General features: G+C 47.8%; 1 protein-coding gene across 6 annotated transcripts in view; it reads right to left on the bottom strand.

Moving 5' to 3' along the window:
- Positions 1 to 13,490, bottom strand: part of LOC106565257 (plexin-B1) — a 122,257-nt gene that overhangs the window by 21,398 nt on the left and 87,369 nt on the right. For 5 of the 6 annotated variants that reach the window (XM_082959012.1, XM_082959014.1, XM_082959013.1 and 2 more), the window contains 12 exons: positions 12,268 to 12,396; positions 11,548 to 11,648; positions 10,498 to 10,636; positions 9,507 to 9,663; positions 7,828 to 7,936; positions 6,345 to 6,453; positions 4,863 to 5,873; positions 4,299 to 4,433; positions 3,984 to 4,106; positions 3,216 to 3,309; positions 2,540 to 2,706; positions 28 to 179 (listed from right to left, as the gene is read on the bottom strand). In XM_082959012.1, the coding sequence (XP_082815138.1) occupies positions 28 to 179; positions 2,540 to 2,706; positions 3,216 to 3,309; positions 3,984 to 4,106; positions 4,299 to 4,433; positions 4,863 to 5,873; positions 6,345 to 6,453; positions 7,828 to 7,936; positions 9,507 to 9,663; positions 10,498 to 10,636; positions 11,548 to 11,648; positions 12,268 to 12,396 (2,426 nt within the window). The remainder of the gene's footprint in view (positions 1 to 27; positions 180 to 2,539; positions 2,707 to 3,215; positions 3,310 to 3,983; positions 4,107 to 4,298; positions 4,434 to 4,862; positions 5,874 to 6,344; positions 6,454 to 7,827; positions 7,937 to 9,506; positions 9,664 to 10,497; positions 10,637 to 11,547; positions 11,649 to 12,267; positions 12,397 to 13,490) is intronic. The other variant, XM_082959017.1, reaches the window with a different exon arrangement.

Genomic DNA, 13,490 nt, shown 5'->3' with positions numbered 1-13,490 from the left:
ACACACTCTCTCATTCGCAGTCCTTACCTGGAGGAGACCTCGTAGAGGTGGGAGATGACAGAGCAAGAAACCCCGGCCACACTGACAGAGTGGAGAATGTCCTCAGCCTTCTGGCCCAGGTTGGACCCTGAGATGGTCACCACCGTGCCCCCCTCCACCAGACCTGACAGGGGCTCGATCTAACAAACATATCCTCCAACATAAGCCTCAACAGTATTAAGATGTCTCTCTCTAATATATATATATACACATACATATACATATACATATATATATATACATATACACACATATATATATACACATATACATATATATATATACACACATATACATATATATACACACATATACATATATATACACACACACACACACACACACACACACACACACACACACACACACACACACACTATATATATATATAAATATATCTAGGATGTGTTATTTTAGTGTTCCCTTTATTTTTTTGAGCAGTGTATATATACACATATACACTGCTCAAAAAAATAAAGGGAACACTAAAATAACACATCCTAGATCTGAATGAATGATCTTATTAAATACTTTTTTCTTTACATAGTTGAATGTGCTGACAACAAAATCACACAAAAATAGTCAATGGAAATCCAATTTATCAACCCATGGAGTTCTGGATTTGGAGTCACACTCAAAATTAAAGTGGAAAACCACACTACAGGCTGATCCAACTTTGATGTAATGTCCTTAAAACAAGTCAAAATGAGGCTCAGTAGTGCGTGTGGCCTCCACGTGCCTGTATGACCTCCCTACAACGCCTGGGCATGCTCCTGATGAGGTGGCGGATGGTCTCCTGAGGGATCTCCTCCCAGACCTGGACTAAAGCATCCGCCAACTCCTGGACAGTCTGTGGTGCAACGTGGCGTTGGTGGATGGAGCGAGACATGATGTCCCAGATGTGCTCAATTGGATTCAGGTCTGGGGAACGGGCGGGCCAGTCCATAGCATCAATGCCTTCCTCTTGCAGGAACTGCTGACACACTCCAGCCACATGAGGTCTAGCATTGTCTTGCATTAGGAGGAACCCAGGGCCAACCGCACCAGCATTTGGTCTCACAAGGGGTCTGAGGATCTCATCTCGGTACCTAATGGCAGTCAGGCTACCTCTGGCGAGCACATGGAGGGCTGTGCGGCCCCCCAAAGAAATGCCACCCCACACCATGACTGACCCACCGCCAAACCGGTCATGCTGGAGGATGTTGCAGGCAGAACGTTCTCCACGGCGTCTCCAGACTCTGTCACGTGCTCAGTGTGAACCTGCTTTCATCTGTGAAGAGCACAGGGCGCCAGTGGCGAATTTGCCAATCTTGGTGTTCTCTGGCAAATGCCAAACGTCCTGCACGGTGTTGGGCTGTAAGCACAACCCCCACCTGTGGACGTCGGGCCCTCATACCACCCTCATGGAGTCTGTTTCTGACCGTTTGAGCAGACACATGCACATTTGTGGCCTGCTGGAGGTCATTTTGCAGGGCTCTGGCAGTGCTTCTCCTACTCCTCCTTGCACAAAGGCGGAGGTAGCGGTCCTGCTGCTGGGTTGTTGCCCTCCTACGGCCTCCTCCACGTCTCCTGATGTACTGGCCTGTCTCCTGGTAGCGCCTCCATGCTCTGGGCACTACGCTGACAGACACAGCAAACCTTCTTGCCACAGCTCGCATTGATGTGCCATCCTGGATGAGCTGCACTACCTGAGCCACTTGTGTGGGTTGTAGACTCCGTCTCATGCTACCACTAGAGTGAAAGCACCGCCAGCATTCAAAAGTGACCAAAACATCAGCCAGGAAGCATAGGAACTGAGAAGTGGTCTGTGGTCCCCACCTGCAGAACCACTCCTTTATTGGGGGTGTCTTGCTAATTGCCTATAATTTCCACCTGTTGTCTATTCCATTTGCACAACAGCATGTGAAATTTATTGTCAATCAGTATTGCTTCCTAAGTGGACAGTTTGATTTCACAGAAGTGTGATTGACTTGGAGTTACATTGTGTTGTTTAAGTGTTCCCTTTATTTTTTTGAGCAGTATATATATATATATATATATATATATATATATATATATATATATATATATATATATATATATATATATAGAGAGAGAATGTGTATATATATATATATATATATATATATATATATATATATATATATATATATATATATATATATATATATATATATATAGAGAGAGAATGTGTGTATATATATATATATATATATATATATATATATATATATATAAAACTCATGTCTGTATAGGACTATAAAATATTATAGTGAAGATAAACTGAGCAAATTGTGAAAAACTAAGAAAACTAAGTTAGTCCAGAAGTTGACATCAGCCCTATCACATCTGACTTTTTTTGACAGTGAAAATGCTTGATGAGCCAAATGACAGGAGGATTCAAGTTCAAGTGTTAAAACGTGTTACTAAGTGTAAATCAATGAGCAATAATAAGTCCTGAGCGTTGAACTCTTGACTTGGGGGGGGGGGGGATTCTCACGGCATGAATGACGGGGGCGGGGCAGGTCTGTTCGATAGGCTCGCTGCAGGAGTCTCCGTAGAGACAGGTGGACTGGCCCCCTCCGCACCACACACAGCCGTACTTCTGGTCCGCCGTGTGACACCGGCTACAGTCTGAACGCCCCACTGAACAGTTGTACAGAGTCACTGGGAGGGAGAGAGAGGCAAACTATAGTCAACTCACTAAACTAGACAGTTGAGTTGAAATGAGTCTCTGTAGGAGAGTTGTAGAGTGCTGAGGGAAAAAATGTACATGTTGAGTGTACAGTTACACATTGCGAGGAACAGAGAGAGAGAGAGTTATACAGATTGTGTGAGAGTTTACAGTGTGTTGAATGAGTTTAGAGCTGGAGTTGATGGAGTGTCTGTGAGGGAAAGATGTTAGAGAGTGAGTGGAAGAGGAATACAGTCACTGGGGGAGAGAGTGTGTGTCCGTGAGTGCTTGCGCATGCATGTGTGTGTACAAAAACAGAAGACACGGCACGATAAAAAACATCACACGACCACACTCATGCTACCAGGTCTCTCTGGACCACATATGTTTGATACAGAAGTGAAATAGAAAATGTTAAAAAAAAAATTGTTATGGCTGAGAGCAACAACAGCTGTCTGGGCTGGCAGCAGGTGTTCCTCAGTGCTCTAACGCCAGGGCTCACCATACAGGTCGTGAGCGCTGTCCACGTGGAAGGTGTCCCGCCTCTTCACGTACACCATGGCGTTGTACTCTTCCGCCGGGGCAGAGTAGGAATACTGCAGCGAGAATGAGTCATTAAAGTTTCCATAGAAACGGCAAGAGTACTACAGTTTCCATAGAAACGGCAAGAGTACTGCAGTTTCCATAGAAACTTCGAGTCAGAGCGTGTGTCCCAAATGGCACCCTATTCCCTTTAGAGTGCACTACAAAAGGAAACGGTTGACTATTTGCGAGACAGACAGAGTTTCAATAGAGTATTGAAGTTTCCAAAGAAATGTCAATAAAGTTACCATAGAAACTTCAACATTTTCATTTAAAAAAAAAGGGGGATAAAAAAAAGGAAAAAAAGGGGATATAACTGATCAGAAAGTAAAAAACTACAGTTGGCTGCAGTGTCAGCAGTGTTTAATTGAATTGAATTTATTTTGGGTAACAGACATATACAACAAAGTGTACAATGTGGACCCAGAGGATATCACTTGAAAGTATTAAGACTCTTGTATCCAAAGTGGTCCTTTAAAGTGTTTACGCATAACAAAGCCATGAATAAAATCATAATCATATAGGGAAAATCCAAAGTCCCATACCCCTTAGAATGCACGCCAATATATTTCATCATTCTAGGTCATCTAGTGTGGATATTGGAACAGAGACATATTAAAGCCACTGACAAGATTCAACTAAATCTTCATCCAAACTGGCAGTGAGTGAGTACGGGATAGAGTCTGACCTGGTGCAGCTGACAGGTAATGTCAAAGAGAGACGGGTTCATCTCGTCCATCTCCACATAGGCATCCACCACCACTGTACGGCCCTCGATCACCAACACACACTCGTAGTCCAGGTCTCTGTCCTGCGCACGCACACACACACACACACACACACACACAAGCCAGGTTTAAACGTCAACAGGAGCATTTGTTAATAGATAACTTCCCCAAAATCAAATGAAACCCTGACTTTTGTAATTGCCCCAGAACCCCGGAGTAGGGGTGTGTGTGTGTGTGTGTGTGTGTGTGTGTGTGTGTGTGTGTGTGTGTCTTACCTGGTACAGGTGGAGGTTTCGGGCGAGTAGCGTGATCTTCCTCTCTACTCTGACTGGTAACAGAGGCGAATCCTTGACCTTCTCCACGCAGGGGCAAGCAGACGAGCCCCAACTCACATAGGAGCCCTCGTCCCCCTACATTCCCAACACACAGTTGTGTTAGATACATACACTCACAAGGACACACACACTCCAACCAACACAAGCTATCGCACATTTCTGAAAATCCCATCAACCCATAAGAAATGGACAGTTATAAGTGATAAGGATGTTATAGGCTTTTTGATGTAATACTGGACTATTAGAATGGTCTAACAAACAATAAAACGTATGAAAGAATTCACAAAAAAGCAACTGCTCCAGCTTGTGCTGATGCAGCCATTTTTTCAGGTCGATTTCCAAAGCAAGGTCAACAACGAAATCAAAACACAGTGAGGAATAACAAGGGGATAAAAGGACATCGGGGATTCTGTCAATTGGTGTCAGAAGTGGGATTCTAGAGAGCTGTCCAGTCAAGAGCTGGGACCACAGCGGCCATGGAAGCTCCAGGGAACTCGAACTCACCGGCAGGAAGATGTCGGCCGAGTCGTACTGGTAGTCCAGCTCTGAGTCGGCGTCAAGGAGCCGGGGGTAGGCAGAGGCCGAAGGGGAGTGCTCAGCAGCCTCGCCGTCCCCTGAAAGCACGGTGGTGGCCGAAAACGCCACGCTGGTGTCGTTCTCCGCCGCTGTGCCCTCCGTCTCCTGCTCCACTTCCTCCATGGGCCAGAGGAACACTTCCGGCTCGGCTCCCTGGCCCTCCGCCTCAGTGGGGGGGAGGGGCTCTAGCGGAGTAGGGAAGTGGGCTCCCTTCAGGTCTAGGTGGAAGGTGGGCTCAGAGTTGGCCGGTTCCCACAGGGGGAAGGGGGTCGGGAAGGGGTAGCTGCCAGTGGTGGGCTGGACCTCCATGGGGGGCTTGGCCAGAGTCAAAGCCTCGTCCAGTTCCTGAGGGGGGGACGCGGTGACCACTTCCAATGGGGATGTCTCGGGGGGGAATACCAGGGGGTTTAGGGTGGCGAGATCATCGGACGGCTGCTCGTCTTCGGTCGTAACTGTCGCCACCTCGGTTTCCGCGGCGAGCTCCATGTCACCAGGGGTAACCACAGGGCCTTCAGTTTCACTTTCAGCCTCTGCAAAGAGCTCTCCTGTGGTTGTTTGCTCCTCTTTTTCACTGGTGGTGGTCTCAGGCTTGGGCGTGGTAGCCTCGACTAACGTTGTAGGGGGAAGAGTGGCGGGGGCCTCCGTCGACATAGCAGTGGTGGGCGGTGTAGTGGGCTCTGGGGTGGTGGTTGTGGGGACGGTTGTAGGAAGGGTTGTTGTCGGAGGCTCCTCGGTGGTAGCTATGGTGGTTGGGGCTTCGGTTGTTGTCGTCGTGGCGATGGTTGTTGTAATTGTGGTAGTCGTCGTTGTTGGGGGGGCGGTAGCTGTTGTAGTTGTTGGGGGCACAGTTGCTGTTGTGGGGGCCACAGTCGTGGATGGGGAAGTCGTTGTTATAGTTACGGCATTAGTTGTGGGAGGAGCCGAGGTGGGGATTTTAAACTGGGTGGTGGAGGGGGGTAAAGGGGGAAGACATGGGGGAGAGGGTGAGACAGAAATAAACAAACTCATAAGTTGACTGAAAAACCCAAATTGGATGTGAAACACGTCTCCTGAACGTTGTCAGTGTTACCATCAACGAGGACACATCTCATGCATTTGGTTGGCGACACACATGCAAAATGGAGATGATTATTAGTTATATCTGATGTACGCTTGGTTTTGGGACATGAGGAGCAGTGAGAAAATGAGTGTCTGGTTATTAACAACTCCCCGACAGTTTGTGTTCTCATTAGCGACCTTCTTTCGCTCAACCGGCTACAACTGATAGGCCCCAACCAGCCTTAACACTAGGTTGCATTACTTCTACAGTCAACAAAATAGACAGGCTGGCGGTTCCTTTTTTGCAGAACGCGGCATAGCATGCTGTTTGACCTCGAGCTAACTGACCATTGGTCGCTGTGTGTGACTTACGTGTTCGTTGTAGATGATGACCCCCTTGTCACAGGTGGGCGTGTGGGTACAGGTGTGCTGGTGGACACACCAGTTGCAGCCCCAGCGACTCAACACGCAGCCACGGCAACTAGAGGAGGAACAGTGGAGGAATCAGTGACCATACTAACGCAGCTGCAATGAGAGAGTGAGAGGGGGATTGGGATACGAGAGAGAGAGAGAGAGAGAGAATGAGAGGGGAATTTGGATACGAGAGAGAGAGAGAGAGAGAGAGAGAGAGAGAGAGAGTGAGAGAGTGAGAGAGAAGCAGAGGGGGGGTATAGAGAGAAAGAAAGTGAAAGGAGAAAGGAGGTTAGAAAATAAAATGATAGGAGACGACGGAAAAAATGGGAGGAGGGAGAGGAAGAGCGAGAACAAGCATGGCCAACAGTGCAATCCAATTGCTGGCAATCTAGGGCCAGTGGTAAAAAAAAGAAAGAAAGGTAATTCATTTAATTGAATAAAGTGGCGGTCGCTGGTTCCTTGTCAGAGTGCTCTGAACCATGTACAAGGAAAGGAGACGAGAGGAGATAGAGGGGTAATTGAGTGAGTGTATGTGCTAACATCATAGAGATTGATAGAGTGCTCACCATGGCACCGCCCATGCCATCAGTCTTTTGTGGTCAAGCGTGCCCTCTATCCAACTGAATACGGGCATTACTAGACATTAGAGCTTGACAAGGCACTCCTATCTCCAGGTATCCCGCTTCTGACACCGACTGTATCCAATGCATTGCTAATAAGGGTTTTGCACCAGTGTGAAGTTTGCAACTATCACTATCAATAGGGAATAAAACACGCAAAGCAGAAAGCAAAAAAGTCGAACAGATTGATAACACCTGATGGACGATTACGAAGACGGTTATGTTGAATTGCTCTCTGAAGAAACGTGGCTCCTACTCCTATTCTAGCTGCGTCCGTTCACACTTGCAGACAGTTTTCCTGCAGGCCATATATGGAGATGTCTCGGAGATGTGGTTTTAATATCAACCAGACTTGAGAGCGGAGGAGGCATGTGACCACCACATTTGGAGGGCAAGGGTAAGGTGCCTGCAGCCATAATAACCACAGGTTCTCCTGAGAGTGAGTGAGTGGGAAAGGAGAGTACAATAGGTTTTAGAATAGGTTTGGAATGGAGCGTGGGGATTGGAAGACGCTATAAGCGGTTCCCAGTGGTGCAGTACAGAGGTCCAACAGACACAGGTCAATCAACCCATATGGGCGAAGAGGGGGAGAAAAATAGAGAGAAAGAGAGAGACCCCTATTGAAGTGGGCAGAAGGGCAGAAATTGATTTCGAAATGAAGAGAGAAACAGAGAGAGAGAGAGAAACAGAGAGAGAGAGAGAGAGAGAGAGAGAGAGAGAGAGAGAGAGAGAGAGAGAGAGAGAGAGGGAGGGAGGTAGGGGGAGGGGAAAAAAAAGAGAGCAAGAGGAGGAAAAAGAGGGAGAGGGGTGGGCCAACTCACGGCACGCTCCCAGACAGCTGCTTGACTGCGGTACAGTCGTAGAAGGTGAAATCTGTTGCCGTGACGACGACATCACCGAAGCGCAGGGACAGGGTGACCGTGACAAACTCTGAGGAGAGAGCGAAACGGAGAGAAAGAGAAAAGACAACAACGATAAATCAGAAGCAACATTGTGTTTCACTTGCCCAGGATCCCTACCCGAACACCGTGCCAAGCTTTCTGAAACTACTCTGTTCGGGAAGATTTGAGAGAGAGACTTGGCCTTGTCGGTCTGACCACGTCTTCAAAACAGTGTGAGGAGGGGAGAACGTGAGAGTGAGACGTTGCACCCCCAAATAGCGCCCTATTACCAATTCAGTGCATTATGGGGACTGGGCAAAAGTAGTGCACTATGTAGGGAATGGGGTGCCATTTGGGACAGCGCCTGAGAGTACGCTTGGCCAAGTGGAGAGCCATAACAGAGCTCTGTAATAAAATCCATCTGCAGCCCCAAAGCCCCCAGACGTAAACAGTGCAGAGGGAGGAGTTCAGGTCTGTGGGGCCCACCGTGTGTGAAGTATGAAGCGCACTGATTGCACACACACAGACACGCTCGCACACCTACACACAGACAGACAGAGACACACACACACGCTGGCATATAAATATTGCAGACGTGTATTCCCTCACACACACTAGCCCATGCACGGAAATATTTTCGGGAGCTGGGTCCATGCAATTGGATTGTATCACTTCACTTAATACAATCTTGAGTCATTTTCAAAGTATCAAGCTGATCTTCCTTATCCTAATCACAGGATAAGAGCATCTGCTTAATGAACTAATGGTTCAGACTATGAACTAAACCACGATACATTATGTGAGTAGGGCTGGACTCCCAAGATCCCATTTGAACCCCACGCAGATCTCACACACACACACACACACACACACACACACACACACACACACACACACAGATCTCCCTGTAATACCTGTGGGATCAGTGGATCCCCCCTGTGTGTGTCTATTCACTAATACCCCCAGGCAGACGGGCATTACTACCTAACCCTCACGGCCTGAGAACCACAACAAACCTCCTTGCTCCAGGAACGATGTTCATGGGAACCAAGGGGAGAGAGAGAGATGAGGGGGTGAGAAAAAGAGTGGACGGATAGAGGGAGGGATGGAGGGGAGAAAGGAGAGGGGAGGGGAGAGGAGTTCCTGATGTGTGAAGGTGTGTGTGTGTGTGTGTGTGCGCAAGCGTATACGTGTTTGCTTGTTTTATCGGCGCTCGATAGTTAACAGTTAATCCCCATAATTCCTCCGAAATGACTAACTAAAACAAATCGACGGCTCCAAGCACGCAACCGAACCGTCGCAGACTATCTCAGACAAAAAGATAGAAGAGGCTGTATTGTTGCGTGAATTTAAAATCATTAGTTATAGCCGCCACCCGGACCGGCGGAGTTGGAGATTACTCCCTGCTGTGTAAACTGTGAGCCAAAGAGGATTGGGCTGCAACACACATCTGCTCTGCAAGGACATAGGATGTCGCTGCCTAGAGTGGCGCTGGAGGCTGATCGGCCTGTATGGCAACACACACACACACGCCACACGCTGACACACACACACACAAAAAGTATGGAGATGCATGCTGAATGCCCAGTACACGCTGATCTCACCCCGTTGGTACTCACCTTGCCCAGGGGGCACAGCTGGCACCCTGTGGGGGTCGGGGGAGAGGCAGGTGACGCCCGTGTCGGTGACGGTGGCAGGACTCTCAGTGTCATGGAAGTAACAGGCGTACGAGGTGTCCTCTTCTAGGATGGGCAGGCCCGGGACTGATAGAGCAATCTAAGGGAGGTAGGGAGAAGAGGGGGAGGTTGTGAGAGAAAGGGAAAGAGAGAGCGTGAACGAGCTGGCTCGGCTCTGCAAGAGCGGATCTGCATTTCAAACTAAATTCAGGAAGTCAAGGAACACTAAATTGGACCTTGGCTGGATAGAACTGGTTTGAACTCGATAAAAGGTTGGTAAGATCTGGATTTATCTGGATTTCACAGAGATGTCGTTGAAGGCCTGAGAAACAGAGGAGAGATCGAGTCTCCCTCGAGGAGTTTTGTCATCGCTGACAAGCAGCATCTCAATAGTCCAAACTCGCCCTCGCCCCCTCCCTCCCACCATATTGATGCGAGCAGATAAAAAAAAAGGAAATCCTCAAGAAGAATCCACCATATCACCTTCACCCCCCCCCCCCCGATTTCATATCGGCGCTGATAAAGCGGAGGAGACGAGATGCACCCAAGGTCATGCCTTGCATGTTTACTTGGACACCCTTCCCTTCCACTATTAATCCCCAATGTCAGACGATATACATCAACTTACATGAATTATCTGTAAAACTGTCCAAAGCCGGATCACTTAATACATGATTTATACTGGGTTTCTACTAGATGTTGAGACAGGGGCAGCTAGCGCCGAGTCTGATAACCATCTCTGATCTTTGCTGTGACACTGGAAGCAGTCAAACGAGCAAACACTATGTCAGCCAGGCTAAAACTAACTACCACGTACAGTGTGGACATAAAGGAATGCACTGTCTATGAGCATGCGCTCGCATACTCATGTACGTGGACACACACGCAATCAAACGCATACACACACACAGAGGGCGCTCGCGCACACACGCACACGTACACGTCTCTTCTCCTCACGGCTGATGTTGAAGGGGCTGAGGGACTGGATGGTGAGGCACTGCTGCTCCATGTCGAAGCTCCACAGCCACTGGCCCGGCTGAGCCCTGTGTGAACACTGAGACTGCTGGCCACACCTAAACACACGACCGATTATCATCACACAATACCACACACGCTACATTATCAGATCATACCGTAACAGACACCTTATGACCTCTGTATCGTATCTCTATAAAAAAAGGCAGGATGTAGACGGAGACAGGAGGGGAAGAGGGAGGAGAAGGTTATAAGGGCAAGGGGAGGGTGGGAGACGGAGGGACAGAGAGAGGGAGAATGGGAACACGGGAAAGGGAGAGAGTGAAGAGTGACAGAGGAACCGGGGGCGCAAAGAGGCGATGACGCCGACGAAGGCCGAAACGTTTGTCCATCTACCTAACCCCGAATGAAATAAATACTAAGAATCCTTGAAATCTCCTTTTTGAGCGTGGACCAGCTACACACTGTTGATGGAAGAAATAGAGTGGAAAAAATGAAGTAAATGTGGAAGGAGGATAGAAAACTAGGCGAGTTGATAACATTAGCTGGGGAAAACAGAGAACACGACAGAGAACACGACAGAGAACACGACAGAGAACACGACAGAGAACACGACAGAGAACACGACAGAGAACACGACAGAGAACACGACAGAGAACACGACAGAGAACACGACAGAGAACACGACAGAGAACACGACAGAGAACACGACAGAGAGAGAGAGAGAGAGAGAGAGAGAAAGATAATGCTCTTCATTACTGCATCGTTACTCATAGTACGAGTGGTACCACAAATACATTCTCTGACTGTGTTGAGCATCTGCAATGCCCTGGAGTTTTTCCCAGTGTGCTTGACCTGACAATGGAAAACTCTGGGCTCTAGTTTGATAGGTCAACCCTTTAGCCAGAGACAGAACTGTGTGGATTACTTCAAATGTACCAGATTACATGACAATAAAAAGTCATTTGTGACGTCAATCCCATTGGATTACTCCGAATGAGCCGCTCACCTCCCCTCCAGGACACACCAGCCACAGTAGGGGTCGTGGGCCGACAAACAGGCCTGGCAGTGCAGGTGTTCGTGGCACTCTGCCACTGGCCTCTTCTGCAGCTGTGACCGCAACAAAACAACAGGGAATATTCATCATGATGTTATGTCCAATGATGACACGGCTCTTAACCGAGCCAAAAGGTAACTCATTTTACCCCACACACACACACACACACACACACACACACACACACACACACACACCACACACACACACACACACACACACACACACACACACACACACACACACACACACACACGTAACCACTTACTGGGTAGCTCAAAGAATAGTTGGCAATGTGGTGAAAATGTTGCCTAGTCTTAGCCTATTGGTGCTGTGGATTAAGTCATTACTATAAATGTAACCTCGTCCTCAGGCCTAAAAGAGCTGCTGTGGAATGAGATAACTATATACCAGCGCTTCCCAAACCTGTTCCCCTTGGAGTCCCCAGGACCGAGTTTGGGAAATGCTGCTATAAAACTATAAAATAGTATTTTATGAGAGACACTTGTTGACCACTGTGCCTGTGTGAAGGGAGAGGGGGGGGAAGCCTTAAGTTGTGACGTGGTGTACTGTTGGCGTCAGAAGTGGGATTCAACTGAAACACAGTGAGACAATGACTCGAGAGAGTTAAGACAGCGTCAACAGTTCTGGGACCAGCCTAGTGTACTGTACCATGGTGGAGGTCATGATGAAGAGGTGTTCCTCCGACTGATCCAGGACCAGGTCAGAGCTGATGGCTGTGTTGGCCTGGATGGAGACGACGGCATACTCCTCCACCTCACCATTAGGGCCCAGGAACACCTGGTACACACACACAAGCCAATGGTTAAGAACCCCATAAGGTACATTTCAATTCTTTATGGCAAACGGATGGAGGGGTAACAGAACTCGGGTCACTTGTGTGAAAGGAAAACATGCAATAGGGTTTACCTACTTGAGGGAATTATAACGTAGGCTCATTAGCGAGGATCGCTACAATATTATAGAAACTAGAGATAACATTTTTCGTAAAAAGTCATTAGAAATTCGATTTTCACGTGACGCATACCCCTAGTTATATAATTCACCACACAGGGAGACATATAGCCTAGCACAAGCTGTTAAATATAGCCATTGGGAATAGCCTGCGTGCTAAATTGAATTCGGTATTTTAATTATATTGAGCCACAAAGGTTTCAGAGAGGAGTTTAAAATGGTGAAACGTCATAGGTCTGCTGAAAGCATGAAGACGCGCTGTTTGGAGGAGTTGGAGCGCCAATCTAAATGTGTGTCTTGAAGAGGTCAACTGGGAACATGGCGACGGGGTAATTGTTTGTGTGGCAAGTAGATGTTGTTCACTCAGTCATCCTCATCTCTTTTTGAATCGCTCACCTCTCGCTCGCTTTTCAATACACACCCGATTCGTGTTTGGGTGTGGGTATAGGTGTGTGTGGGTGTGTTTAATTGTTTGTCTATGCGTGTGTTTGTCTGTGCGTGCGCAACTGTCTGAATATTATTTCAATGCAGGCGTGTATTTCTTCAAGAAACGCAGAGAGATTTGCCTTGGCATTTCTTGAAAAGAAATGCTGATCTGATGCGTCAATGCCCTAAGCTTGCTCCCTTTTGAAGAAGGGGGAATCTAATTTAAAAAATGGGTTGTTTCATGTCTGGCAACCCGTCTGACCCATCTGTTCTGTAGGGTTGCCATGTTGGGGGACTAACTGTGCTCTCGTGTGGGCTAAATTGCTGTTATTAGAGCCTAAACAGTCAAAGCCTTTGATGAACGCCGGGATCAAAGAACATGCGACGGCACAGCTGACCCAAAACTCTCCCCCACTGTCCAATAAAACAGGATTATCTCATCACGGCGAAATCTTGGCCTATATCTCGACCATCGCACTCCCCATCATCTGTGT

The sequence above is a fragment of the Salmo salar genome, chromosome 12 (assembly GCF_965601325.2).
Source record: "Salmo salar chromosome 12, fSalSal1, whole genome shotgun sequence".
NCBI classification, from domain to species: domain Eukaryota; kingdom Metazoa; phylum Chordata; class Actinopteri; order Salmoniformes; family Salmonidae; genus Salmo; species Salmo salar.
This window is presented reverse-complemented; position numbering and strand designations above follow the sequence as displayed.